Here is a 26,515-nt window from a genome sequence, read left to right on the forward strand (position 1 = left end):
TGTAGCTGACCGATCGTTCAATCAACAGCTTTACCGGGAATCTAAACAGATCCCGATCGGCACAAAGAACTTATCAGTCTCTCTTCTCCTCGATCGGATTTTTGTCTACTCCGTACAGTTCAGTTGAACTTCTGACGATTCATCCTCTCTTCCTCTCTCTCCAGGCGACGAAGCCCCCGAATATCCCTTGGTCAGGGCCCCTTTCAGCACTACCAACGTTTAGAGATGTCCGCTCCTACTCCTGCTCCGCTCGAGAAGAAGCCCGTCAAGTTTAGCAATTTGCTACGTAAGTTGCTCTGGATGACAAAAGACTGTGGAATACGCGACTAAGTGATGTTGATAGTTGGCGCGGGATTGAATATGTTCGAGTAAGTATCTGCCATTTCCATGTGTTGGAATTGTTTCATCTGACTGTTACATAGAGTCACGACGTTGGGACAGGTATGAAACATCCGAATGAATTGACCACCATACAGATGTTGACTTTACCAGCCGCTGGAAGTGATCAAGACAACCATGGCTGCCAACCGTACCGACTCTTTCGCGGGCGCCATGAGACGGATCTGGGGCCGTGGTGGAATTCTCGGCTGTAAGATCTCTTTCGCGGATGTCTAAAGACATACCAACTAATCGTTGTCTAGACTACCAAGGTCTCATTCCCTGGGCCTGGATTGAGGCTTCTACCAAAGGTGCCGTGCTGCTTTTCGTCGCCTCCGAAGCCGAATTTTATACCAAACGCCTCGGCGCATCTGACTTTGGCGCCGGTATCCTTGCTGGTATGACGGGTGGTGTTGCTCAGGCCTACGCAACCGTCGGATTCTGTACATGCATGAAAACCGTCGAGATCACCCGGCACAAGATGTCTGCTAGCGGTGTCAAACCCCCTAGCACCTGGCAAACCTTCATGGATATTTACCGCAAGGAAGGTATCCGCGGTATCAACAAGGGTGTCAATGCCGTCGCAATCCGCCAGACAACCAACTGGGGTTCTCGATTTGGTCTTTCCCGATTGACAGAGAACGCCATCCGCAGCGTGACCGGCAAGGATGATAGTCAGAAATTGAGCGCGGGTGAAAAGATTATTGCCTCTGGAATGGGTGGTGGTTTGTCCGCGTGGAATCAGCCTATTGAAGTTATCCGTGTTGAGATGCAGAGCAAGACTGATGATCCCAACCGACCTAAGAACTTGACTGTTGGCAAGACCTTCAAGTACATTTACGAGACTAATGGTATCAAGGGTCTGTACCGAGGAGTCGCTCCTCGTATCGGTCTAGGAATGTGGCAGACTGTGTGCATGGTGGCTCTCGGTGATCTGTAAGTCTCCTCCATGACCCTCAAGTCTGGTCGCCTAGCTAACAAATAACAGTGCCAAAGATGCCGTAGAAAAGCTTACCGGTGAGAAAGTCACTGCAAAGCACTAGGAGGGTTTGAAATACCCCTCACCCAACGACATGCATTGCTATGACTAGATCTTTCCTTTCTTAAAGATATTCACTTTTTGTTTCAATTCTTCGAATACCCCTGTCACTTACTGTCAACTATACTGGTGATGTGTCATTACTTGGGTAGGGTTATAGAATAGGTTATTTATATTATAAATGAGAGAGCTCGTCAATTGCATGACGAGAGTTAGTTGTATACATAGATAGCCAATTATAGACATACACAGATTGATCACCTCCCGACATCTGGAAATAGGCGTGCGGCCTCGAGAAGTCGTACCTAGGTGACTATACGTACCCAGATTTCCTTTGCTGAGTGGTTTCCATTTTCAGCTGCGCTCGTAGTCAGCCTCGCTGAGTAAATTTCAGTCTGAGCTGTGCCCACTGAGCGGACACTGAGAGTGTGGCTGTGGACAAGTTATTTTGCAGCCCTATCCCAGCTTCAATCAATATCTAGGGCTAGGGCTGGATCAATGACAACTATGCCTACTTACCAACTATCTTGTACAATCAAAACTGTACGAGAGGTTTGGGAGGAGTGGTATTATGGCTTACACGGCAATCCATCAGTTCAATCTATCGAGAATCAATGGGGTGCTAGATGGAGAACAGATTCTAAGGATCATATGATGTTTTCAAGGAGAAAGGTTATTATCGATAAGATCTACTCTCGTACGAAAAGCGGCCTTTCTCTATCTGAAGCTGTCGATGCTGTCGGGCTTGTCTATCCAGTGCTAATTGCTCTTTGGATAAGCTGTCAAAAGATGTTAAAAGGGAAAACTTAGGGCTTGATTCTGTAAATAGAGAAATTGAAGCTGTTTGTACATATACGTCTGAGTCACCGATCACGTCGTCCCTGTGGCCTAGTCACCTAAGCTATGGCAAACCCTCATGCTCATCAAATAAAGTAATAATTTGGAGTCCTCCCTGTCTGCCTGATATAAGCCTCCAATAAAACTGGCAGAATCCTGCGTTACTAGTAAGGCTCGTACGGGTAAATCTGCCCCCATGTAATTTGGAACATTTTTTACCACTTTACCAAAAAGAGGATCCCCTTAATGGGGGTTTCTGGTAATGATTTGTATCCTATCGCGAACGTTCCGTATTCGCTCGTATTGCACGTGATTTTTTCCAACATGTTGATGTGTTGGTTGTTGTTATTGGTTATCTAAGCTAACTACAGCAAAGCCACAGCAACGCTGACCCCTTTACGTAGGTCACATGACTCTTGAAACATAGTTAATCCGCGCCGGAGGGAGATCCACGGGCGTAGCACGCTGACTATAACGGGCGCACTATCGTGGAGAGATGATGAATATGATTCGTCTCTATCTACGTCTCCGATAACTAACTAAGTTGTGTCACGTGACATGGATTCAATTTCCCATCGAGCGACCATCCTCGTCCAGCGCTACTTATTCACCTTTTTCTTATCAAGTTACCTCTCAAAAACTTATGTTGAATATGCTACATTGAGTTCTATCTCACTCAGATGCTCTTCTTGGAAATGCTGTTAGCGTTTGAGGAAGAGTAGAGACAAGAACTTCCATTTCCACTTCCACTCAGCGCGCTGAGTGGAGGCGTCTCCGACGTTTTAAAATAAAAGTCTTCATATACGAGAAATAATAGTAGTACTACAGCCTACAGATTTTGCTCATTTCTTTTTTGTTCTTCCTTTTCCGTTGGTCTTGTGTGCCGTCATTCATTTCTAGGCAGTCATACTCTACATATATCTCGTACTTTCCCTCTGACACTCGACCATCACCTGTCTGTTGGCACTCAACTCTCACCTGTCTCGCAATAAGCTCTCTTACCTCTCCCATTTCACTTCCAATGGTGCTTTGACATAGTTCCTGCGCTTACCTCTGAGCACCAGGAATACCATTCTGACGAAAGCATTAGACAAAGGTCCTCCCGTCATGTCTACGACCACGCCAGAATCAATTCCAGGGTTCAACGCCGTTGGGCGTACCACGGGAACGACAGATGACTTGAAGGGCCTTTCATTCCAGACAGCCTGCCCTCCGGACGTAGGCCCAAGAACTCGACTCGTCGCAATTTGCGGCATCACAGATGAAGCCGGCGCCGCTAGTCCTGAGGATGACGGTTGGTTTCTTTCAGACTTTTATCTTTTCCGTCATCTATTTTCTCATGTTGACGGTCCGACCCCCAAACAGATTTGGATGACCAGCGAGCCACCTGACGATCTTGTGCTCAAGTACAAAGAATATGAACACGGAGACCTAAGAGGAGAGCGAAGAATTGTCCTTGATAAGGACATGCTACCAGCTATCCAGCAATCTGGTACTTTACGCGTTGTTCCACGGCATAACCTTTTACAACGTTTCATAAGCACCTTGAAAGAGCAATCGCGGCTAGCTAAAGAGAATGATGAGCATCTCTTTTTAGCCACGGAGATATCGATACGTTTGGTGTGTTTATCGGTGGCCGTGTTTCAGATGTTTTGTCAAAGCTGAAGATGGATGATGTCAAACTCGTTCTACAGCGAGATGTACCAACAACTCTCTTTATGACATCGTGCTTCTCCGGAGGCTGGCTTGCCCAGACAATCGCCAATACATCTCAGCATATCAATGCAACAGGCATAACAGCGGCAGGACCACAAGCAGTAAGCCTCGGTGGGCCACTTAGTGCTAGCCTAGGACGAGCATGTGGAGGTAGGCTTGCGACTGGAATTCTGAGATCCGCCCTTGCCGTTGAAGAATCACAAGAAATGAGTGAGATCCGTGAAGACCCTACGTACATTGCATTTGCAAATTCAGTTCATGAAACATACAAGAAGTTGGACGCTTTCGCCGGAGAACGTCAAATCCATTTTTCGGCCCAAGATGATAGGTGGGGGGATCATTTTATAAGCCGAAGTGGACTGCCGTTGTCACGATTAAAAGCACGCTGGGAATCTTTACGCATGATTCCATCGGGTGACTATTATCGAGAAGAAGACCAAGAATTCTTGAGAACAAGAAGCATGCGCTTTGGACTGATGAGAAAACGTCGCAAATTGGACTGTGCAGCCCGACAGTATCTCTCCGCGAAACCTGGCGAGAGTAGTTTGGCTAGCAATATTGGATTACATGGGGCATTGAACCGCTTTCTCAGAGACGAAGAAAAGTTTAGTGATGAGGATATCTCTGGAATGCTTGAAGAAGTGAAATATCGCATTGATGCCCTTGATCAAGCTAATAAACTTGCAATAGTTATGAGTGTCAACAACCAATTTTTGGACGCATTTTCATACGATCAGCACTGGCCAAGGTCTCCAGAGGAAGAGAAAATTTATTCTATCACCTGGCGGCTGTTGGCTACCAAACAGCTAGTGGACAAACCAAGTTGTGATCTTCGATATGCTCTTGCCTCAGCTTCCTGGACCAAGCCGATTAGCTTTCTTGCTGCTTGCTTTGCCAAGTCTGGTCTAACTTCAGCCGATATTCCTCAGAGGGTAGCTTTGGCACTGACTTACAAAAGCCAAGAAGATCGGACTATTTTGTTTCTGTTTGGTAGACGAACTACGAGTGATGCAGAAGTGGTTCACCGTCGCGAGCTGGCGCTGAACAAAATTCGGAGCTGGAAAGCGAAGGTTACGGGGCCATTCTATGACTAATTGTGTAGGAGGATCGTAACTTAACTAATTGACAGGATTATTATACGGCTATCCCGGATATGGAGCTGTCAGCGCATAAATCCACTTTTGTTGGTGACCTCACGCAGTCAGGATGGAGAATGTGTGTATAGTTTGGCCGCAACGGGTCACCTGTCGCTGAGGACTTACGCGTAAACGCGTTAGACCGTGGCGTCAGAGGGCCCTGTCCGCGCTCCCTTGTGGGGAGGCAAGTGTCTTTGTACGGGCACCCGGCCATATGGGGGATCTCTTCCACCTTTGTTGTGTCTACTTCTGTTAAGGATATCTTCTCTGGTGGTGATACTTCATACTCCCCTTACCATTGTTTACTCGTGATAAGTGGAGCCTGTGTGGTTCAACCCTTTTCAACGTATCCTGACACATCTCTGTATAACGAACGGCTCAGATAGATCCAGGGGTGTGCTCAGCTCTACTCAGCGAGTAAAAGCGGTGAGGGTGAGCATCAAAACGGAATGGGAAAGCCGAAAAGCGTCAAAGGAAATCCGGTACGTAGGTATCCATGGATAGATATATAAGAGAGCAAGCTCCAAGGGGCCGACCTGGCTAGGACCGGTGGACGTTTGTCCGGTCTTTGAAGTGCTCGACACGAATGATGGAATCATTCCGTTTATAGCTTCACTATCAGTCAGCCTGGAAGCTATTCCATGATATACATCGTCATCCATCGCGTCTCTGGTACCAGTCTAGAAAGTGACGTAGAAACAAAAATAAATGCCACAGAAAACGAAAAACGTGTTCATACCGATCAACTCTGCTGCTATAAAGACAAGAGCAAAACTGTGAGCTTGATGACAAATGTCAAAATTCCTCGGACGGAAGGGAAACGTCCTACGAATGTTTGATATTTAGGTAGATGATAAAAATTGAAAGAAAAGATATCTCAATTCCAATGATACAAGTACATCAGCAATAGCAAAGACAAAAGAAAAGGTTGAGTAGCAGCAAAAAAAAAGCAGGTCTAGATAGATATTTATGATGTAGACTCGCAATGATGAAATTTTAGGCTTCATATAATTTCACAGGCTGGTAAGAAGAAAAAGGGAGGAAAGGGGGAAATCTAGTACATATTTTTCATCATCTTTCTATTTTGTAGTTTCTTCTCTTTTGTCCCTGGTGTTTCTTCTTACGCTTATATCGGAACCGGGTTGTACAAGATTGCACTTAGATGGTGAGACCGAGGTCTTCGGCGAAAGGAAGTTTGTGCAAATCTCCCACGGCGGCGATGGAGGCCTTTCCAGAGACGAACGATTTGGCCAACTGAATAGATGTCAGTATACATTAAAAAGAATGGAACGTGTAAAGGCTTACATCTTGAACTTGTTGAGGGGAAACCTTCTCAAAGCTTGAAGCAAGCTCGCTGATCTGGTATGGCTTGCCGCCGTTAATCAAAGCAGAGCCAGTGAGCTCAACACCAGTCTCGGCAACCTGGGAAGCTTCCAAGGCACGGAACTTGGCCAATGCACTAGCTTTCTTGATAACCTCGGCAGGAACCTCACCAGCAGCAACCTGCTTAATAGTCTCAGCAGCGCGCTTGGAAACGGTAGCAACACCATCGGCCTTTCCAGAGATGGTGATGGCGAAGAGTCCAGCGTCAGAGTAAGCGTAGTTCTTGGTCGAAACGCTAACACCAGTCTCACCCTCCACGGCCTTGGCGAGGAGAGAGAAACCTGGAGACCACTTGATGGTGGACTCACCACCGAGGAGGGCAGCGAGGACATCAGCCTCAGCCTTGAACCCAGAAGCACCGTACTGAGCAGAACCAGGGAAGCTGATGACAACGGCGTTACCGGCCTTGCTGGATGTGCGTTGTTCGCCACCATAGAACTTGGATGGAACGGTGTCCTTGACCTTGAACTGGCCAGCGACGGGGGAAGCAGAGTGTCCAGCGAAGAATTGATTCACCCACTTGGACACTTCACTGGAGTTGGGTCCCACAGAGACGAGGGAGATGTTGGGCTTAGCATAGGCGCTCTGGGCGAATTCGGCGAGACCGTCTTCGGTGAAGTAAGATTCGAATGGGGTAGAAGCAGTAGCGAATGTATTTTCACCAAGACCACGGTGAAAAGCAGATGCGTGGGCTGATTCCAAGGCTAAAGTCTCTGGGTTGGAGAAGAGGACCTGCTGGCGGAGCTTGATGGTGGGAAGGACCAATTCGGCCCACTCATAACCTATTCAATGTCAGCGCACAGTTTTTTCTTCCTTTCAGTAGAATACACTCACCACTGTATTTGGTCTGAGAGGTAACCTCTGCGAGAAGCTCGGCAAAGTAGGGAAGGTCTGCAGATAGGAACTTGGCTTGGAGGACGACATTTTCGCGCGTGTTCTTGGCTGTGAGGTTGCTACCTAGAAGCTCTGCCTCACGAGTGATACGCAAGCCCGATCGTTTGTATGTGGACTAGAAGATAAGATACGTATGAGTAATTGACCACAAGACTTTTGGAACGACGTCTTCGATGAATTGGATAACTGAGCAACACACCTGGAAAGCATATCGAGCAAGAGCATCAGAGAAGCCGGGGACGGGCTGGTAGCGAGAGCCAGCCTTGGAAACAACTGCCAACAAAGAAGTAGCACCTGCTAGCTCTCTGTTGGCGACCTTAATGCCTGCAGCCTCGGTGGTCTCATACAGAGTGCTGGGAGAAGCGGCAGAGGCAAAGGCCCGACGATGTGTCCGGAGCGCACGCTGCGCCGTACGACCGAAAGAAGACTTCGACATCATGGTTGCTTTTGATGGAAGCAAGAATTGGGACAGGAGAAAGAAATGGCCGGCAATTGGGGAGCAATTGAGCGACCCTGGGGTGGCGTAGAGACGACAAGCTGCTGTTTAGGTCTGCCAAACCGACGTTTGAAAAGCTTCAAGATCCGAGCCGACCCTGGATGACCGACCGTTAGCCGCGCGCTGATTGGCTAAGCGGGTCACTGCGGGCGGAACCGGATTTTTTACTTAAGCTATGCGCGTCATGTGATGTGTCACGTGCTCTGCGGTCATGGACATGATTCAACTTTTTCTCTGTTTGGCTTGTTTGCACTCTGAATAATCGCGGGACTCGTTGCGCTAGTGCCAAAAAAAGCAAGTGGCAGCTTCTGTGGCCTGCAACAATAATTTTGTCAATTCGATACCTCGAAGGCTACGTCTCTCTCTTTGACTCACCTTATTCTGGCCGTGCCCATTGCTCATGCTACTATCTCGGTGACACCCTCTACCCCTTCTAGAGAGGTTGGCATTCCTCTAGAAGCGCCAAAATGTCCCAAGTAAGTGAGCTAAAAGCTTTGTCTACACATTTCTAGTTGAGCTCCGATAACTAACATTCTTCTCAGTATGCCGCGGAGTTGTGCACGCTCCTAGTTGAAGATAATTTTGGAGATTTATTCGGAGTATGTATTGTCTGTGTTTGATTGAAATCCACATTGATCGTTGAGAACTTGGTCAATTCTTTTATAATTTCCATGTTCTGACTCACCGTCGTCGCACAGCGGATATATTCGACTCTTGTCCAATACGGTCGTCTTTCGCTCCTACGACTTCGAGAACATTCAAAAGTCACACACAAACAACTGCTCCATGCTCTTGCCGCGCTCGTGCAGATGCACCTGGTGCACCATTTTACCTCTATTGATGATGGATTCACCTACTATGAAGCCAACGTGGACGGCGCGTATTATCTGATACGGATGGGGAAAATCCTAGAAGTGGTGGAAGACAGGCTGGGCTCATATGCCGCGCGGGTCATGTCTGCTATTGCATATCACGGACATATCATGATAAGCGATCTTGAAGCTCTTCAAGAACTTCAGGACGATGCAGATGGCAACGCTGATGGAGAAATGAAAAACGAAGATAATGAGAGCGAAAACACTGAGAATGGTGTCGAGGGTAACGGCCTTACCAATGGGGATGGGGACGATCATACCGCATCTAATTCTCGATTACATTCGACGCTGAATTATTTAGCTGGACACGGCTATATTTGTCGCGTCAAAGATGTCCATTTTCACAGTCTTACAGATAATGCCCTGGAAGCCGAACGAGAAGCTATTGGCTGGGCTGCCAATTTGGACTCAAAAGGCAAGAAGAAAAGCGCGGAGATTGATGAGAAAAAGAGAGAAATCCTTAACGACCGTATGGATGCTGATCTGAGTGCCGGGCTGACGGCTTATGCCCGCCCGCCCGTCAACAAACGACGACAGGAAAGTGGACATTCCGAAAACCCCCACAAACGACGTCGTGTAGAGTCAGACGACGAATCGGACAACGAGAACTCTTGGGAGGAGGACGATGTCGAGGACAAGGAGACATTACGGGTAAGCAACGGACGTTGGTTTTTCTAAACTGAGCATCAATACTAAGGAAAGTGCAGCCGACTCTTGTGGTTCGTGTAAATTATCAAAAATTAGACGTGGTTCTCAGAAACCGTCGTCTCGTCGAACTAGCCCTACAGGGAACGTCACCAGCTACGGCCGAAGTGTATGAAACTCTACTGCGTCTTATTGAATACAAAACGTCTTGTTGCCGAGAAGGTATCGAAATTCCTCGTGAAGGTGAGGAAAGTGAAACAGGTTCGGTAGCAATTACATTACAGCGACTTGCAAACGAGATTGATCCTCGTCTCGATCTTAAGGGGACTCTTGGACCGCTAGCGAACCCACAAACAACCAAGAACAACAAACGAACGTTAGCAAACGGTGTAAACGGAAATCATCACGGGGACCTTGACGAAGATGACACAGAAACGACACGAACCCATGATGTCGATCAGCATCTCAATATCCTGGCCCTGCCACCGTACAGTCTATCCACGCGGCGTGGCGGTCAGGGCTCCGTACCAGCATGGTACGTGGAATACCGACGCCTTGCCCGTCAACTACGCCACTTTGAGATTGAACGCATAGTAGGGATAAGATTTGGGAAATTGGCGCTTCGAGTGATTCGGATTTTGCTCTCGGTGGGAAAACTGGATGAGAAGCGCTTACAGGAGGTCAGCCTCATAGCGCAGAAGGATCTGCGCCAAGTCCTTGCTCAAATGCAGGAAAATGGATTTGTGGACCTGCAAGAAATCCCTAAAGATGCACAACGCATTCCTAATCGAACAGTTTATCTGTGGTTCTATGATCCGGACCGAGTTGGTCGAAACGTACTCCATGACATCTACAAAGCAATGTCACGGTGTCTGCAACGCCTACGCTTTGAACGGAACCGGTTGAAGGATTTCCTTGACAAGACAGAGCGTATTGACGTGAGAGGAAATGAAGAAGAATATCTCACTGAAGCAGAACTAGAGACTTTGCGACAGTGGCGCGAAAAGGAAGCTCTGATGCTTGGAGAGATATCTCGGCTGGACGATCTCGTTGCTGTTTTTCGGGATTTCTAACCAGCATTCCCTTTTTAGAAAAAAATCCTCTTCTTCGCTCCTTCACGTTATGGCGTGTATTCCTCCAAAAGTCCAAAAACTCTTGATGCATAGCGTGGCTGTATTTATAGGCGAGATTTTCGCTCATTGGGAGTTGCTGATTTATCCAACATGTGTATTCATTCCGTCATGGCATCTATGATTCTGCTGGGGCATAAAATAGTTTCCGTGGCAAGATGAATGATATATAGGTGACTGATGGTATCTGTTCAACAGTTAGATATCGTACAATGTTCGTACATATAAAAAGTACATTTTCCGTCAGAGCCTGTAGAGTGAACCAGCCAAATCTACAGTCTCTTCTTATTTTCAACCTCTTCGACGCCAACATCGTTACGGGCTGCCTCACCCTTTCTCGTAGCAGTCGTCACGGCATCACTCAAGAATGTCGCTAAAACCCCACCCACAAAATACGCAATCACCGCAATAACAACCGTATACGATGCCGTCGGAATCAAAGAACGCGGAAACACATTCCACAAAAACGGATCTAGTATAATATCAACCATGACGGGAGGCACATTTGCCATTAGTGTTGCGTTCGTAGTGTAGTAATCGGCAGCGGCCCAGATGCGTAGGAATAGGACTGATTCGGCGTGGGAGCTTAGCGCGAGAGGGTCTTGCTCTCTCTCGAGACTGCTTCGACTCCGGCGGAGACGGGAGGTGTGTTGGTGTCGTGCTTTTGCGGGTTTTAGGGCTAGGTATGAGTCTGATGATTCCGCGGCGTGCGGGACTAGATGGTCTTCTCTGTCGATTGAGGGGCGCGAGGAGGATGGTAGTGATGTGCCGGCGAGACGAGCGTCGGAGAAATTGAGCAGCGACGGCAGAAGGGATTGGGAAGGTATTACTTCTTGAAGGGGGTAGGTTGTGAGGGAGAAGAAGGTTGGTTGCTGCCATTCTTCGAGTCAGGAGGGATTGTCATTGTTTGGATTAGGAAGGAGGAGAAGCTTACAGTCGCCATCCAACATATCCGCACCTCATACCTCTGTCCCGGATTGAGTTCCTCTAAATAAAACCATGATTCAGTTCCGTATGGTCTGTCGTCCGTTGGAAACGATGCATTTAGATTTGTCCGGAGCATGAAATCAGTCGGCGACAGACGGTCCAGACCTAGATCATCAATGGCCGAGTTCTCTGTGGGCATACTCCATGGTAGAGGTGCAACGAAGACTGTCTTTTCGACATTGGCGGCTGCGAATTGAGTGAAGAGGAGAATTGAGCTTAGTCGGAGGTAGAAGTAGAAGCCATTTTGAATAGGAGTATGCATGATCTGCTTGATATTAGATGTGGGTTATGACCTGCGTGGCCTGTTGTCAATTGATCCACTGGACTTCTCAGGGTGGTTCTTTGCTCGTCTAGGCATACACGAGCAATTGATTCTGAACATTTGTGCTGGCTGGCGGAATATATACGAGCAAGTTTGAAGGCGTCATGCGGAGACGTGGGTGAATAAAGGAGGTGCTTCACTTGGACGACCAAGGGATGACTCGTCAGTAATTCCTATATGTAGCAATCTGCAGCCTGCCGGGATGACAGTGGCAATGTGTGATTAGAACAGATTGCAATGCTACGCACTGTTCTTCTGATCGATCTTCTGTAACTTATTTAACTAAGTTAGTTACTCTGCAACTAACTTAGTTGCTGGAGAGTCTGACAAAGCGTCATTGAGTCTGATCAAACGATCGGCCAATCAACGCGAGATACAAAGTGGGCCACAGCTATTGCCCAATAAAAATATATATACTAGCCGCCCCGCTGGTTCGGCCTACAAACGGGCCAATCACGTTAGCCCATTTATTATGTTGCTCGCCAAAAACAGAATAGCGTCAACGCGAACCGAGAACTAAGGTTGTTTACTGCCTAGCTTTACTGGACTAGTACCTCTAGTAGTGTTTAATATGCAGTTTAGTATGGAGCCCTCTACTGAGTTGACCGCCAGGGGGGCCCGCAATGCGCGCTGGCAAAGGCGGTGGACGCCCCTGCTTCCGCGCTACGTTGCTTTTCCCTGTCCACAACAAAACGTTGGGTCCTTTTTTGCTGTCTCGTCACGCTCAGTTCTGGGTCTGTGGTCTGTGTTCTGTCTAACTCTTAATTGACTTCTATAACCCCAAGTTTCTTTCTTCGAAATCTCCCCTTTCTTCCTTTCTCTTTCATTCTCCGTTTCCATATTATCGTTGTCTTGCTCGGTTATTTGGTACGTATACCGTGGTTACCCCTCCGTTGGAATGCGGGAAGTCTGCCGTCCCCCTTTTTCCCCCGTGGCATGACTGCTGTGATTATCATCGAACATCACATCGCTAATCTGTGTTGTAGTATCTCAAAAGGACGGCAAGATGAGAGAAGTTATTAGTTTGAACGGTATGTATTGATCCTACACTCTTTACTCATCTCGTCTCGTGTTGTTTTCTTTGTTATGGTTGAGACGCGTTGTTGACTTTTTTCAAAATAGTCGGTCAGGCCGGTTGCCAAATCGCCAACTCTTGTTGGGAGGTACGACATCTCGAGAAACGATCCAAATATCAAAAATACAAAAATATATTGGACTAACATCTACACAGCTTTACTGCCTTGAACATGGTATCCAGGTATGCACGATTCTGCTGCCCAATAAACACTGTTTACATCGGCGAAACATGGCTGACAAATTTTCTGATATCCAGCCCGATGGATACTTGACTGAAGAACGCAAGGCCCAAGAGCCCGATGAGGGTTTCAGCACCTTCTTCTCCGAGACCGGTATGTGAAGGAATTAAAAACGTTCCAATCGACGAACCATAAACATCCCATTCTAATGAGTTTTGGCGGATAAAGGCCAAGGAAAATATGTTCCCCGTACTATCTACTGTGATTTGGAGCCCAATGTGGTCGACGAGGTCCGCACCGGCACCTACCGAAGCCTTTTCCACCCCGAACAGATGGTGACTGGCAAGGAGGATGCCTCCAACAACTACGCTCGTGGTCACTACACCGTTGGAAAGGAGATGATTGACCGTGTCTTGGACCAGGTCCGCCGCGTTGCCGATAACTGCGCTGGTCTTCAAGGTTTCCTGGTTTTCCATTCCTTCGGTGGTGGTACCGGTTCTGGTTTCGGTGCTCTCTTGATGGAGCGTCTTTCTGTCGACTACGGCAAGAAGTCTAAGCTCGAATTCTGTGTTTACCCTGCTCCTCAGAATGGTACCTCCGTTGTCGAGCCCTACAACTCCATTCTCACCACCCACACCACCCTGGAGCACTCTGACTGCAGCTTCATGGTTGACAATGAGGCCATTTATGATATTTGCCGCCGCAACCTCGGTATTGAGCGTCCTGGATACGAGAACCTCAACCGTCTTATCGCTCAGGGTATGTTCTAACTTTGCATGCTTTGCGATTCGAGTTGGCTAATTTTCTCTGTAGTCGTTTCTTCCATCACTGCTTCCCTCCGCTTTGATGGTTCTCTCAACGTCGACTTGAATGAATTCCAGACCAACCTTGTGCCATACCCCCGTATCCACTTCCCCTTGGTTGCATATGCTCCTGTCATCTCTGCCGCCAAGTCCCTTCACGAGGCCAACTCCGTTAACGAGATTACTATGTCTTGCTTCGAGCCCAACAACCAGATGGTCAAGTGTGACCCCCGCAACGGCAAATACATGGCCACTTGCTTGTTGTACCGCGGTGATGTCGTTCCCAAGGAGACGCACGCTGCTGTCGCCACCCTTAAGACCAAGCGTACCATCCAATTTGTCGACTGGTGCCCTACTGGTTTCAAGATTGGTATCTGCTATCAACCCCCTCAGATGGTGCCCAACGGCGATCTCGCCAAGGTCAACCGCGCAGTGTACGTTATGAGACTTATTCAATATTTGGAGGACTGGATACTGACAATATATTTAGTTGCATGCTTTCCAACACCACCGCTATCGCCGAAGCCTGGTCTGCTCTCGACCACAAGTTCGATCTCATGTACTCCAAGCGTGCTTTTGTTCACTGGTACGTTGGTGAGGGTATGGAGGAGGGTGAATTCTCTGAGGCTCGTGAGGATTTGGCCGCTCTTGAGCGCGATTACGAGGAGGTTGCCAGCGACTCGCTCGAGGAAGATGAGGAAGTTGAGGCTGAATACTAAGTCCGTCTCTCCCGAACGTACACATACTAACAGACGGAAATTTTCTTCGAAAGAGGGTTGTGTAATGCTTCGTTATATACCCAATCCATAATCTTAGCTGTTCAAGCTTTTTAATAGTCTCTTTGTTTTCCTCCTACAGATTGTTTCCCTTTTATACTTTGTCGCGTCTTCTCATGCAACTCAATTTCTCGATCCCAAAAATTTCCTTGATGTTGTTCAAATCGAACCTAAAATGATTGTAGTAGCACCTATTCCTCGAATCACTTCCTGTTGGTGGCAGCTAGTTGAACAGAATTGTCTATTACGATTGTTCTCGGATGAAGGCTTTGCAACAATAGAGATAGTAGAAAAAGTACTGAAATAGGCTCGAAAACGGTGGTATCTTGAGTCTGTCTCCGTATGTAGCAACCAATGTGGTGATATATCTCATACCGTTACCATTGACTTCACATTAAGTGAGACAACAGCCTTGGAACTTCCGCTCGAGATCCCTTACTGCGAGGTATCTTGGTAGTAGCGTCTGAATTGAAATGTCCTAAAATATTAGCTATTATATAGGATTTCCAAGCCAATTGCTGTTGATATATCATCGACGAGAAGGGAGAACGACCAATCATAGACCTTTTTGTAAATAGACACTCAATACAAACAGTTACAGTACCGTACTCCATGTGATGGCCTAATATCAACCGCAGGCGATGACGTATGGTAATTCAATTACAATACGGTAAACCGCCGAGGAGCCCGGGGGATGTAGTTAGCTTGCGCTAAGCACCTCATCTTCCTCCCAACCTCCAATATCTCAATCCTGTCCATATTCGAACTCCATCCCCCCTCATTGATCAGAGCTTTGTTGCTCCTGAGCTTACCTATTTCTTGTACAGTTGAATAAGAAGCTCAGTCTCGAATATTCATCGGATTTGGTTTTGTCTGTGGAGACCATAGTCTTCTGGCGCGATCACTACCTAGGCTGCCCTCTTTCGACGATCCCGCAAACGAAGTTGACAACAAGCCGACTCGGATCGCAGTGCTCTACATAATCCACGCATTATTTTCGACTGTGACGACACATATGGTATTTAACGCATCTTAACTGAAGTTGGGAATATTGGTTGCTCGGTTCTCATCGTTACTCGGTCTGTCTCTGGCAGGTGATTACTTTTAGCTTTGAGGATTGCGCGGTATAGGAGACGACCAAGGAATCACGTTCTGCGGCTGAGCAAAGAGAGGATGGCGGAAGCAGGTGCGTAATTACCTACGAAGGTTCCACATTCAGGGAATGCATTGGAGCTAACTTTGATACTCCTTCATAGCTCCTCCCAACCTGAACCTCACTGCGGAGGAAAAGCGGGTATTCTTCCAATTGTTCCAAGCGGCCGATACAACGAATCTGGGAGTTGTTACTGGCGAACATGCGGTTCCTTTCTTTGAGAAGACGAAGCTTCCTCCTGATACTTTGGGTCTGGTATGCTTGACTTTCCTACCCCAGTTTCAACGACGTTGCGGGATGTACTAATCAGTGTTTCTCTTGATATAGATATGGCAGATAGCAGACAAGGAGAATCGCGGCCTACTCACGCCTTCGGGATTCTCGATGGTGTTGAGGCTTATTGGTCACGCGCAAGCTGGCCGTGCTCCGACAGATGAATTGGCTTTACAGCGTGAGTACACCCTGGAGATGAAGTACAGCGACATTGGTCAAGCTAATCATCATTATTAGCCGGCCCTTTACCTCGCTTTGAAGGAATTCAAGTTGCTACAAGTACACCCTCTCGTCCTTCGACGACAAGCCCACCCCCAGGTGGCCCTCCCGCTGCCTCCGGAGCTCCCGTCCGAGTTCCTCCTTTGAACCCGGAAGATGCAAATAAGTTTAATTCTCTGTTTGAGAAATCAGATACACCGGGTGGATTCATGTCAGGTATGTGATGATCCGGATCTGATTATCGAATACCTTGCTCACCTGTGCACGTGTAGGGGAAACTGCAAAGCAGATCTTTGAGCGTGCGCGGCTACCGAATGAGGTCCTAGGCAGGATATGGAACCTCTCTGATACTAAACAGCGCGGCCAACTTGATGCTACTGACTTCATAATTGCTATGCATCTGTTGACTTCTTTCAAAACTGGCGCAATGCGGGGTATCCCATCGACCCTCCCTGCTGGTCTGTATGAAGCAGCAGCAAGACGAGGTGCTGTCCGTACTTCGACTGGATCTCGCATCACTCCCGATGTGCCGCCAGTGCCGGCTATTCCTACACAGTTTACTGGATCTCAGCGGACCCAGAGCCCGTTGAATAGACAGCCCTTCACTCCCCTTTCCGCACAATCCACGGGTGCCGAGTGGTTGATCAGCCCGCAAGAGAAGGCGCAATTTGACAATATATTCGCTACTGTGGACACGGCAAAAGCCGGAATCATAAGTGGCGACCAGGCAGTTGCATTTTTCACGAATGCTCAACTACCTGAAGATGTCCTTGCTCAGATTTGGGATCTTGCTGATATCGATGCCGACGGACAACTAACCAGAGATGAGTTCGCCGTGGCGATGTATCTTGTACGACAGCAACGAAGTAAGAAGGAGCCATTACCCGCAACATTACCTTCCGCTTTGATTCCTCCAAGTATGCGCCGACCTGGTACAGCCGTCCCTCCATCAGTCGTACCAGCACCGGCACCGGCACCGGCACCAGCGCCAGCGCCAGCGCCACTTCCACGCTCGGCGGCTGACGATCTCTTTGGCCTGGATGCATTTACCGCACCAACACCAGCAACCCCTGCTCAAATCCCGCAGTCTACTGGAGGCTCAAATGCGCCAATGTTCCAATCCCCTGGGTCACCTTCATCGCGTACCTCTCAACAGGGCCCCGCTGCCTCACTATTCAAGCCATTTGTACCTTCATCCCAGTTTGGTCAAAGCCTCGGTCCACAATTGACCGGTGCTGCCTCTGCGACAAGGTCGCCTCCCCCTCCTTCTGACGATCTCTTGGGTGATAACGACCCAGAAGAAACAAAGAAATTGACCAACGAAACGACGGAGCTGGCAAACTTGTCAAACCAGATTGGATCGCTATCTAAGGAAATGCAAAATGTGCAGACGAAGCGTGCCACAATCGAGCAAGAGTTCACGCAGTCATCGCAGCAGAAGCGTGACTTTGAAGCACGTCTAGCCCAGGCTCGATCCATGTATGAAAAGGAGGTGAAGGACTACAAAGCGTTAGAGGAGCGGCTAAATGTTTCTCGAACTGAGACCAAAAAGCTTCAACAGGACTATGCTCTCATTGAAGGTAGCCGTCAGGATCTGCAAAACCAATATGAGCAGATTTCAGCTGCACTTGTTGCTGACCAAACTGAGAATGCCTCTCTGAAAGAAAAGATACGCCAGGCCAATGCCGCAGTCAGTCAGCTAAAGCCAGCGTTAGAGAAAGCGCGCTCCGATGCTCGTCAACAAAAAGGTCTAGTTGCTATCAACAAAAAGCAATTGGCTACAGTTGAGGGCGAAAGGGACAAGATTCAGGGTGAGATTGATACGCTAGCTAAAGAAGCTCAGGAGGCTGCTGAGTCGAGTCGCCAGGTTTCTAGCCCGACCGGCGTAGGAAGTCCGGCGTTGTCTACTACCAGCCAGCAAACAAATCCTTTCTTTAGACGGACAGCAACAGAAACGTCTGACAGAACTGTTTCTTCTGCTCCACCTTCTACCCATGCCGCCTTTGATAGTCTTTTTGGGCCTTCATTCACCCAGCCGTCGGCATCATCCACTCCACCGCCGCCGACTTCATTTGGAGCGGCATCACCTCTTGCAACACGAGCACACGAAACTTCTGCAAGTTCCCCCAACTCTGGAATCCCAACTCCATCTGTCTCGCCTCCACCATCCCAAACTACAATTGAACCACCTGCCCCTTCTCAATCACAACAGATAACCCCTATCTTCCTCCCACTAGAACATAACCTTGAATCACCATCCAACAACACTTCAACTGCTGTATCTCCACCTGCTAGTCGTTTCGGTGCACCAGACGAGCCGCCTTCACGGACTGGTTCGGCAGTTCCGTCAGTACACAATGCGGGAAATGAGCTCCCTGTGGCACGATCTCCTTTTGATGAGTTTGAGCCGCGTGTAGCTTCACCTGCTGCGTCAAATGAACAAGCGGCTCCGCCTATCTCTTCAGTACCAGGAGCCTTCCCAGAGGCTGCTGGCGAGAGTCATCAGTCATCTGAAACTTCGCCGGAGCAGAAAAAAGAACAGAGTTTTGATGAGCTGTTTGGAAACTTCGCTCGTGAACGCTCTCAGTCACAAAAGGCGAGCGACTTTGATGAAGCCTTTGCTGGAATGAAGCCACGAAGCACTCATAGTACGGAACCAGCAGCAGCAGCAAACGGAACTGGTGAATTCCCTCCCATCAGGGAATTAGATAATGACGATGATGACGATAGCACGGACAGTGAAGCACCCATGGGATTTGACGACAACTTTACTCCAGCATCTCCACTCCGCAATGAGGAGCACTCTAAAAACGAATCCATTGATTCAACACAACTACAAGCGTTCCCAATTCCAGGCAGTAGTGTGACCACTTCGCAGCCTCCACCACCTGACGCTCAGCGATCTCCACCTAGCTATGATACGTCTACCGCTGATAGGAAACCGGATGACTTCCCTCCTGCATTCCAAGGTCTGTTACCAAGTCGAAGCGACCCAACTGCGGCACCTGATGCCCCCCATGCCGTTGAATCGAGCACCGGCGCACCGATCGTCACCGGAGAGCCGCAGAGAAAGGCAGGACCAGCCGATTTTGACGCCGCGTTTGCCGATCTTAACCTGGCCCCTGCAAAGGAAGATGATTCAGAAGACGAGTCAGAAGACGAAGCAGGAGCTCAATCTCGACCACAGAATGACTTTGATTTCTCATTTGACACTCCTGCCGCCGCTCCAGCAGCCAAGTCTGCTATGCCGAATACAGCTGCTGCAGATTTCTTCAACTTTGATAGCAACGTAGCTACATCGACGACTTCGCAAGCAGGGCACGATCAGCCATCCACGTCAGCTGCGGGTGATCACGATTGGAACGCTCTCTTTGCACCTCTAGATAACGCTAAGCCCGCATCACCTAGCAACGGCAGTGCTCCTGCTCCTGCTGCTACTAGTACTACTGCTGCGCCCGAACCCCGAAAACCAGGGTGGGCCCTCGACAATGATACGGGAGACGACCTGATTTTACAACGATTAACAGGTATGGGCTTTCCGCGCGACGAGTCACTAGCTGCGTTGGAGAAGTTCGACTATAACATTGATAAGGTATGTTATTCCTACCAATATTTTCGACTCGTTAGAATCATGACATGAATAACTAACACTGTGTGTTAGGCCGCCGATTATCTCACATCCAGGTCTTGATCGAACAGAGAGCGAAACAAGAATAAAACAAAACGTTGTATATACTATCCTATCTCATTTGTCTACACAACCCCGGTCTACATTATCCTCTATTTCCCTTGCCCATTTTGTTTTCTGTTTACTCAACTGATGTCATCTTTCTTTGCGTGTTATCTTGTTTTAAGATCATTTTGTTTTGTCTGATCTTAGTATCTATCCCGTCTTGCCTTTTCTTTGTGTTTTATCGATGGTAGTGTATATCTAATTCAAGTCCTTGGTTAATGAGTACATAATTCATAGACATGCTTTCTCCGCATTCCATTTTTTATCAACAAGCGTCCAAAAGTACTATGATTATGACTTCTAAGCATAATAGGCGTTAGGACTGTGATTGTTGTTCAGGAAGCCAGAAAGTAACACTTGCAATAACGTTCAATAAAAAGTATAAGTATTATACAGACATAGGTCTACAGAATTTTTGCTTCAATACAAGACGCCAAAACATAAAAATGCAATATGAATCAAACAGGTCGAATCATCCAAGTTGTGTGTATAACACAGAAGAACAGGTTCCAGTATTGTGTATATGTTGTACGGATGGACAATCATGGATTCTTCTCGTGTATGGTCGAGACTCGTTGCAACGAAACAACTATAACCCAGTCAGAAGTTGAATATCAGAAATCAGTATAGAGCGGACTTACCGAAGTCTTCCAAAGACCGTTGCCTTGGACTTGTTCGCGGGCTTCTCCCATGCATCAAATTGTCAAAGCCAGTAGAGCCTTGAAGAATATAGAAAACGCCACCCATCACGCAAAAAACGCCAAAAGAAAACACCCATACGCGAACCACAGAGAGTATCGATGTTGGTGCAGCCACAAATAAACCATATAGACAGAAGAGGGTGGCAATGATGTCAACAAATAATACCGCCAGAATCAGTTGCCAAGATGGCAGCGACGACCAGAAAGGCCCATTTGCCCGTGTAATGAAGATTAACCAATTTTCCGTCAAAGCAATTTCGAGAAACAAGATAGAATCACGTTCACCATGCCCCTGAATGATGCCTCCCTTCTCTCCTCCAATAAGCATTGTGCTCAATGTGATCCACGTTCCAGCAAACAAAACTAGCCCAAGAATGATAGACATTCCCCACAGCCTTGGTAGGTTCCATTTAACTGGGGTTCTTGAATAAGGCGCATTGTCATACGCGATTGCTAGTGTCGCAATATCCGCAAAAATGGCAATGAAGACAATCAACTGAAGGTTGAGACTGTCGTTGTAAATGGCAATCCAAGCACCAAGGAAGAATTCAAGATGCAGCGACAAGGCAATTCGATAGACCACGTACGCGTACATGCGATGGAAGATCTGACGTGAGATCTTCAATGCATCAATGATTGCTGATAGGCCAGGGGCGAGGAAGACGATATCCGCAGCCGAACGAGCAGCATCTGATGACCCTTCCACTGCAATTCCCGTGTCTGCTTTCTTCAAAGATGGCGCATCATTGACACCGTCACCTGTCATGGCAACAAGATAGCCTCTCTTTTGTAAGATATCAACAACTGCATACTTGTGTTGTGGGAAGACTTCAGCAAACCCATCAGCCGCTTCGACAAAGTCGTAGACCTCAGAGCCAGGCATATCTCCGCCACCACAGAGACCCAGCTTTTCTGCATTGTAGACATTAGTTCCTAAGCCGAGTTGTCTTGAGGTTTCACGCGCAATGCCCACTGCGTCACCTGTCAACATTTTAATCGAAAGACCAAGAGTTTTGGCTTCACTGATGGTCTTAAATGTATCATATCGAGGAGGGTCCGAACAGGGCATGATACCAAGTATTTCCCAAGGGTGGCCTTCGAACTTTCGAGCGATTCCCAGAGAACGAAAACCGCGTGCAGCAAACTCAGCAACCTTGCTCTTATATGCAGAATCTATGGCTTCCGGAACGGGATGATCTTCCTCGACTGTCTTCAGGACGAATAGAGGCGCGCCTTTGACACAGGTGATCCGATAACCTTCAGGAGACTCGACAACCGCAGTGACCTTCTTGGAGACAGAATCAAATGGATGGAATTGTAATACACGGTATCGAGGCAAAAGGTCCTTAGCGTAGGGATATTGGTGGAGGCTTTTCAAAAATGCCTTGTCAATGGCATCGATTCCCTTCTTTTTTCGACCAGCCGCTAAACAGGCTGCCAGCATGAGTTCCTCCCGGTCGATACCAGGGACAGTATACGGTTCTTCCAAGGACAGCTTGTTCTTTGTTAAAGTTCCCGTCTTGTCCGAGCAGAGTATCTCGACCCCTGCAAGCGATTCGATAGCCGAAAGTTTCTGTACAATGGCCTTCCTCTTTGCCAAGTATGCAGCCCCGACTGCCATTGTGGTAGTAACGACTGCAGGAAGACCGACAGGAACACCGATGATTGTGATCCCAAGGGTGAACTCAAGAATTCTTACAATCTCAACTGATCTGAAGAAGGAAGCGACCCAAACTGACATAATAGTCCAAATAACAGATGCAAGGAGTGTCCCACCAATTCCATTTAGCACTTCTGTAAAGTGGCCACTGCCCGAAGAGGCAGAGTTAACCAGCGCAGCGGCACGGCCTACAAACGTGCTATCTCCAGTGGCCGTAATGATCAAGAAGGTTTCACCACGCTTGACAGCAGAAGAAGCATAACATGTATCCCCGACATATTTGTCAACAGCAAATGATTCTCCAGTGATTGAAGATTGGTCGATTTGTAAGAAGGCCCCTTCAGTCAGGATTTTACCATCAGCTGGGACAATGGTACCCTAGAAAATTAGAAATGTGGCTTGGGAAATAGTGAATGACCTATCGTACCTCTTCTATATGTATGATATCGCCTGGAACAACTTCCGACGCCGCGACTTCTAGTAGCTCTCCATTCCTCAATACCGTCGCCTTCAAAGCCAGAGTTTTCTTGAGTTCGTCGACGATCGAGCCAGCTTGATACTCTTGCACGAAGCCGACAACGGCATTCAGCAGTAACAACCCACAGATAACACCTAGGTCGACCCAGTCCCGGAGACCAGCTGCTAGAACTGCAGCAGCCTGGATATCATACCATCGTTAGTAATGTAGCCTTTGTCTAAGCGATGGCCAGAACTTACTTCCATCACAAATTGAATAGGACCGACGAAGAACATAAGAAATTTAACTATCGGGTGTTGCTTTTCCTCCTTTCTCATTTGATTCAAGCCATACTTTTTCCTTCGTGTAGTCACCTCTGTATCAGTCAGGCCTGTGCTCGTGTTGGTCTGTAACATCTCGACAGGAATATGACAACAGCTGTTCGACTCTTCGGCTGCATCTAGTTCTTCCTCCATGTGATCATTCTGTGATTCCAGCTCTTCGATGAGTGTATCAATATCTTCGTCGAATTCCGCTTCTGCGAGAGATGAATTATGTTCTCTGAATCCTTGAGGAAGCCCTTGCCATTCGTTCGTCTTAACCGGAAGGACTGAGGTCGAGCCAGTGATGTCTCGTGTGGTATCATGACCCTCCATGATGCCTAGAATTGCTTTGATCAACGGCGTTGATGGTCTTCAGAGCGCTGACGACGAGCAAATCGTATATAGAGATAGACGCTGCAAGCTAAAGTATGAGCCCAGAGTCAATGATTTGAAGTATACTGAGAAGTGAGAATGAAAAGTCGACGAAAGTATATCGATGAAGACAGCGTATAGTATACTATATGCTAACTAAACTGAAAGTTGAAGTGGTGAGTTGAGAGAAGAAGAAGCATCTCAAAACTAGAAGGAGTTCAAGCGATTACAAAGGGAAGGTGCTAGGATAGCTTAAAGGGAAGGAGCGCACCCCCCCCCTCCATCCCCGGCCTCTTTCCCTTCCTAAGACACTGATTCCGTAATGGAAGGAAACCGTCCATTGTATTTGGTAGCCCAGAAGAGCACGTTGAAATACTCGAAATTGCTTCGCTCTGGTTTCTCGTTCTTGCATGCCAATCTCCTCAGCATAGTGAGTCTCTTCTATAGACATTGTCGCTGTTCTCAATTAGGTGTATCCAGTCGAGATCAAGTTTGCCGAATCAGTCCCATGCAGCTTGAGCTTTCGTCTACTATTCAGGCCACCTATATTGATCTCGAGGAGCATAATGGCCGTCGCAGTAAGGTAAGAGCAACGTTTTGATCCTCGTTTCTGGCCTCGAGCCATGACAGTCTTCGCCAGCGTCATCGCTGTACTTTTTGAATGCACTGTGGGAAATATGGCTTTTGTTAGCAAATGAGTTCAGCTACCAAAATCCAAGCCATTAACCTCATTTGTCCACTGCGGCTTCGACAGGACGCAAAAGCAAAGAACATTTGATTTTTGATTGATTGGACCAAAAACTTTGTTGAGAAAAACATGATTAGGTAAGCAGCCAGACGTCATTTCCGATAAGATAAGGAGCAAAACGTTTTGTATTTCGGAAATTCGGAGCGCAGCGATTGACTATTTACGTCCACAAATTCTTACCTTGAGCTTTCATTTTTCGATGCTGTAAAAGAGATACGCTAGGTGCCTTTTCCCGCCGCTGTTTCACCACCATAGCACCCATACCGCGAGACGCCAAGAAACGATGAACGGTCGAATGATTCCGGGGTTCTATTTCGGTGAGTAGGATCATAGTTCCCATTGCATTACACAGATCTGAGCAGAATACAGACACCGAAAAGAAGAAGTACTACCGTATTCAGGCAAATCATGTTGCTCCGGCTGGCTCTCAGTATTCTAGAGAGGCTGTCAAGAAAAGAAAGCTTGATAACCAGGTATATCTACCATAGTTGATCGCATGAATATAAAGTAAGCAATTTGAGGCTCACAGCTACTCTCAATCCAGCAACGCCATCGTCAAGATGCCATTGATCGCCGTGTGCGACGGGAACGGGTGAAAACATCACGATGTAGGGACTATGCAGCCACTGGGCTCTCCTATGAAGTCGGCAGTACCCCGTTACCGGCGTTCGTGAGGAAATCTCATTATGGAAGGGCTTATGTCAGTCAACTTCAGAGGCAATGCATATGCAATTTGAGCTACATGAATGTGGTTGACTTTGTTCGCCACGGCCCTTCCGGAGCTCTTGTTGCTGGTATGGCATAAAGTCGACATGGACTGTCAGGTGTCTAGCTGACTATTAAATAGGTGCATGCATGCCAGGCTTTACCAAGATGACGTGAGTCTGTTTTCGCATACATGTCGATCAGGAAAATGACTGACTAGTACCTTCCCCCTTTTGAAAGGTTGTGTCCCCTGCTATCAGAGTCAACAAGTGCAGACACGTGGGCGTACGACGCAGACAAGAACGTGTCCAACTCCTTGGTAAACTATGAGGTCAGTTGTGACATCTTCTAAACGAAGACAGTCCTTTGTTGATAATGAATACAGCTATCATCAATGTCGATGTGCGATTCCGGGTTTCTTCTGTAAGACTCCTCATAACATGGATTGCGAGCATTCCTTCACTAACATGCACCACAGAGGTACACATTACGGCGGTGGGATGGCAGACGCAGTGGCACGAATTTGGCTACTTCCGGACCTAAATTCTCAATCTTGGAAGGATAGGTGGCAATGTATACTCTCTTTTCTTACAAATGGAATAGTCAAATCCCAATGACGAACCATGTTATAGGTATGCCAGTCGCCGCTACATCGTTATACGATATAACGCTTTGGTGTTCTGCAGCCCGACCACATGATCCTTCTGAACCCATCTTTGCTGTCGGAACATCCGATGGATTACAGACGACTCGGGTCAACGCTACCGGTGGAATGAATACATATACCGTTCTCGAGAGACAGTCAAAGGATATACTGGCCGTTGAATGGCTCAGTCAGACTATCATAGCGTCTGGATTTCGGGACTCATTATTGTTTTTGAGTGACTTGCGCAGCAATGACAGCGTTCAGCGTATCAAGCATCCGGGAATGATTGGACAAATCAAAAAGGTTGATGATTATCGACTGGTAGTGGCAGGAAATCGCTCAGTGAAGTTTATTCCACTTCCCTGAAGGTTGCCACGGCAGACTTACTTACATTTTCAAAAAGCTTCAAATGTACGACTTACGCTATGCCAAACGCGAAACCAAGAATAACCGCAAAAAGCACCATCGTGGCCGTGATGTGCCTTCGACGAAACCCTATCTGGTCTTTGATAACTATGCCCCTCAAATACACCACACGATAGACATTAATAAAGAGTTGGGTCTACTTGCCAGTGGTGAGTCTATCTTTGGAGGTTTACAGCTTTTATGACACTGACATTGAGTGACATGTATAGCCACCCAGGACCGACAAAATATTGGCTTCTACTCTCTTGCGGATGGATCTATAGTCCCATCACCTACCTCATTGCGTGGACCAACCCCTGATACTCATGGGAATATCACCCAAATCCGCTTCGAAGAGTATCAGTATCCTATGCACCAGCGACAGGCGCCGCGTCTGTTATATTCTCAAGGGGCAAATATTATTGAGTTAGCGTGGTGATCATCACT

At 47.6% G+C, this 26,515-nt stretch overlaps 11 protein-coding genes across 12 annotated transcripts; 8 read left to right on the plus strand and 3 right to left on the minus strand.

The window, feature by feature from the left end:
• Positions 1-114: 114 nt before the first annotated feature.
• Positions 115-1,673, plus strand: TSTA_045830 (mitochondrial DNA replication protein (Yhm2), putative). Of its 2 annotated transcripts, XM_002485034.1 has the most exons (6): positions 115-286; positions 344-368; positions 423-441; positions 493-589; positions 642-1,314; positions 1,367-1,673. In XM_002485034.1, the coding sequence occupies exons 1-6, from the start codon at positions 226-228 to the stop codon at positions 1,419-1,421; spliced, it is 930 nt and encodes a 309-aa protein (XP_002485079.1). In that variant the 5' UTR covers positions 115-225; the 3' UTR covers positions 1,422-1,673. The 2 variants fall into 2 exon arrangements, with proteins under 2 accessions (XP_002485079.1, XP_002485080.1); XM_002485035.1 differs by lacking the exon at positions 1,367-1,673 and having other exon boundaries at positions 642-1,352.
• A 251-nt stretch (positions 1,674-1,924) lies between these two features.
• Positions 1,925-2,317, plus strand: TSTA_045840 (uncharacterized protein; the record flags this gene model as incomplete). Its single annotated transcript, XM_002485036.1, has 2 exons — positions 1,925-2,114; positions 2,247-2,317. 2 exons carry the CDS (start codon positions 1,925-1,927, stop codon positions 2,315-2,317), a joined length of 261 nt encoding a protein of 86 aa, XP_002485081.1.
• A 1,044-nt stretch (positions 2,318-3,361) lies between these two features.
• Positions 3,362-5,638, plus strand: TSTA_045850 (uncharacterized protein; the record flags this gene model as incomplete). Its single annotated transcript, XM_002485037.1, has 2 exons — positions 3,362-3,874; positions 3,922-5,638. The coding sequence occupies 2 exons, from the start codon at positions 3,362-3,364 to the stop codon at positions 5,062-5,064; spliced, it is 1,656 nt and encodes a 551-aa protein (XP_002485082.1). The 3' UTR covers positions 5,065-5,638.
• A 330-nt stretch (positions 5,639-5,968) lies between these two features.
• TSTA_045860 (ubiquinol-cytochrome C reductase complex core protein 2, putative) lies at positions 5,969-7,982 on the minus strand. The gene is made up of 4 exons (XM_002485038.1): positions 7,583-7,982; positions 7,324-7,498; positions 6,412-7,271; positions 5,969-6,360 (listed from the first exon to the last, which is right to left on the minus strand). The coding sequence occupies exons 1-4, from the start codon at positions 7,820-7,822 to the stop codon at positions 6,265-6,267; spliced, it is 1,371 nt and encodes a 456-aa protein (XP_002485083.1). The 5' UTR covers positions 7,823-7,982; the 3' UTR covers positions 5,969-6,264.
• Positions 7,983-8,346: 364 nt separating this feature from the next.
• TSTA_045870 (DNA directed RNA polymerase III subunit Rpc82, putative) lies at positions 8,347-10,714 on the plus strand (the record flags this gene model as incomplete). Its single annotated transcript, XM_002485039.1, has 4 exons — positions 8,347-8,355; positions 8,422-8,478; positions 8,578-9,405; positions 9,462-10,714. 4 exons carry the CDS (start codon positions 8,347-8,349, stop codon positions 10,470-10,472), a joined length of 1,905 nt encoding a protein of 634 aa, XP_002485084.1. The 3' UTR covers positions 10,473-10,714.
• An 87-nt stretch (positions 10,715-10,801) lies between these two features.
• On the minus strand, positions 10,802-11,778 carry TSTA_045880 (uncharacterized protein; the record flags this gene model as incomplete). The annotated part of the gene is made up of 2 exons (XM_002485040.1): positions 10,802-11,401; positions 11,464-11,778. The coding sequence occupies 2 exons, from the start codon at positions 11,776-11,778 to the stop codon at positions 10,802-10,804; spliced, it is 915 nt and encodes a 304-aa protein (XP_002485085.1).
• A 1,066-nt stretch (positions 11,779-12,844) lies between these two features.
• On the plus strand, positions 12,845-14,775 carry TSTA_045890 (tubulin alpha-1 subunit; the record flags this gene model as incomplete). The annotated part of the gene is made up of 7 exons (XM_002485041.1): positions 12,845-12,869; positions 12,961-13,001; positions 13,070-13,096; positions 13,172-13,247; positions 13,323-13,853; positions 13,908-14,331; positions 14,388-14,775. The coding sequence occupies 7 exons, from the start codon at positions 12,845-12,847 to the stop codon at positions 14,614-14,616; spliced, it is 1,353 nt and encodes a 450-aa protein (XP_002485086.1). The 3' UTR covers positions 14,617-14,775.
• A 1,071-nt stretch (positions 14,776-15,846) lies between these two features.
• TSTA_045900 (EF hand domain protein) lies at positions 15,847-20,303 on the plus strand (the record flags this gene model as incomplete). The annotated part of the gene is made up of 6 exons (XM_002485042.1): positions 15,847-15,859; positions 15,930-16,081; positions 16,154-16,277; positions 16,337-16,534; positions 16,591-19,910; positions 19,980-20,303. 6 exons carry the CDS (start codon positions 15,847-15,849, stop codon positions 20,007-20,009), a joined length of 3,837 nt encoding a protein of 1,278 aa, XP_002485087.1. The 3' UTR covers positions 20,010-20,303.
• A 290-nt stretch (positions 20,304-20,593) lies between these two features.
• TSTA_045910 (P-type ATPase, putative) lies at positions 20,594-23,525 on the minus strand (the record flags this gene model as incomplete). Its single annotated transcript, XM_002485043.1, has 4 exons — positions 20,594-20,640; positions 20,693-22,790; positions 22,840-23,070; positions 23,130-23,525. 4 exons carry the CDS (start codon positions 23,523-23,525, stop codon positions 20,594-20,596), a joined length of 2,772 nt encoding a protein of 923 aa, XP_002485088.1.
• Positions 23,526-24,595: 1,070 nt separating this feature from the next.
• On the plus strand, positions 24,596-26,029 carry TSTA_045920 (uncharacterized protein; the record flags this gene model as incomplete). The annotated part of the gene is made up of 7 exons (XM_002485044.1): positions 24,596-24,629; positions 24,682-24,785; positions 24,857-25,106; positions 25,160-25,190; positions 25,258-25,348; positions 25,380-25,590; positions 25,650-26,029. 7 exons carry the CDS (start codon positions 24,596-24,598, stop codon positions 26,027-26,029), a joined length of 1,101 nt encoding a protein of 366 aa, XP_002485089.1.
• Positions 26,030-26,072: 43 nt separating this feature from the next.
• TSTA_045930 (uncharacterized protein) lies at positions 26,073-26,507 on the plus strand (the record flags this gene model as incomplete). The annotated part of the gene is made up of 2 exons (XM_002485045.1): positions 26,073-26,238; positions 26,299-26,507. 2 exons carry the CDS (start codon positions 26,073-26,075, stop codon positions 26,505-26,507), a joined length of 375 nt encoding a protein of 124 aa, XP_002485090.1.
• Positions 26,508-26,515: the final 8 nt, after the last annotated feature.

This window comes from Talaromyces stipitatus, genomic scaffold (assembly GCF_000003125.1).
Source record: "Talaromyces stipitatus ATCC 10500 scf_1105507295515 genomic scaffold, whole genome shotgun sequence".
NCBI classification, from domain to species: Eukaryota; Fungi; Ascomycota; class Eurotiomycetes; order Eurotiales; family Trichocomaceae; genus Talaromyces; species Talaromyces stipitatus.

What these genes read in the sequence shown, in the direction of transcription:
- TSTA_045830 (XM_002485034.1), top strand. Translation starts at nt 226, where the DNA reads ATGTCCGCTCCTACTCCTGCTCCGCTCGAGAAGAAGCCCGTCAAGTTT. An exon ending in CAAGTTTAGCAATTTGCTAC is followed by an intron (nt 287 to 343) that starts GTAAGTTGCTCT and finishes TGATGTTGATAG; the next exon opens with TTGGCGCGGGATTGAATATG. An exon ending in CCGTGGTGGAATTCTCGGCT is followed by an intron (nt 590 to 641) that starts GTAAGATCTCTT and finishes ATCGTTGTCTAG; the next exon opens with ACTACCAAGGTCTCATTCCC.
- TSTA_045860 (XM_002485038.1), bottom strand. Translation starts at nt 7,822, where the DNA reads ATGATGTCGAAGTCTTCTTTCGGTCGTACGGCGCAGCGTGCGCTCCGG. An exon ending in TTGCTCGATATGCTTTCCAG is followed by an intron (nt 7,499 to 7,582) that starts GTGTGTTGCTCA and finishes CTTATCTTCTAG; the next exon opens with TCCACATACAAACGATCGGG. An exon ending in CTCTCAGACCAAATACAGTG is followed by an intron (nt 7,272 to 7,323) that starts GTGAGTGTATTC and finishes GACATTGAATAG; the next exon opens with GTTATGAGTGGGCCGAATTG.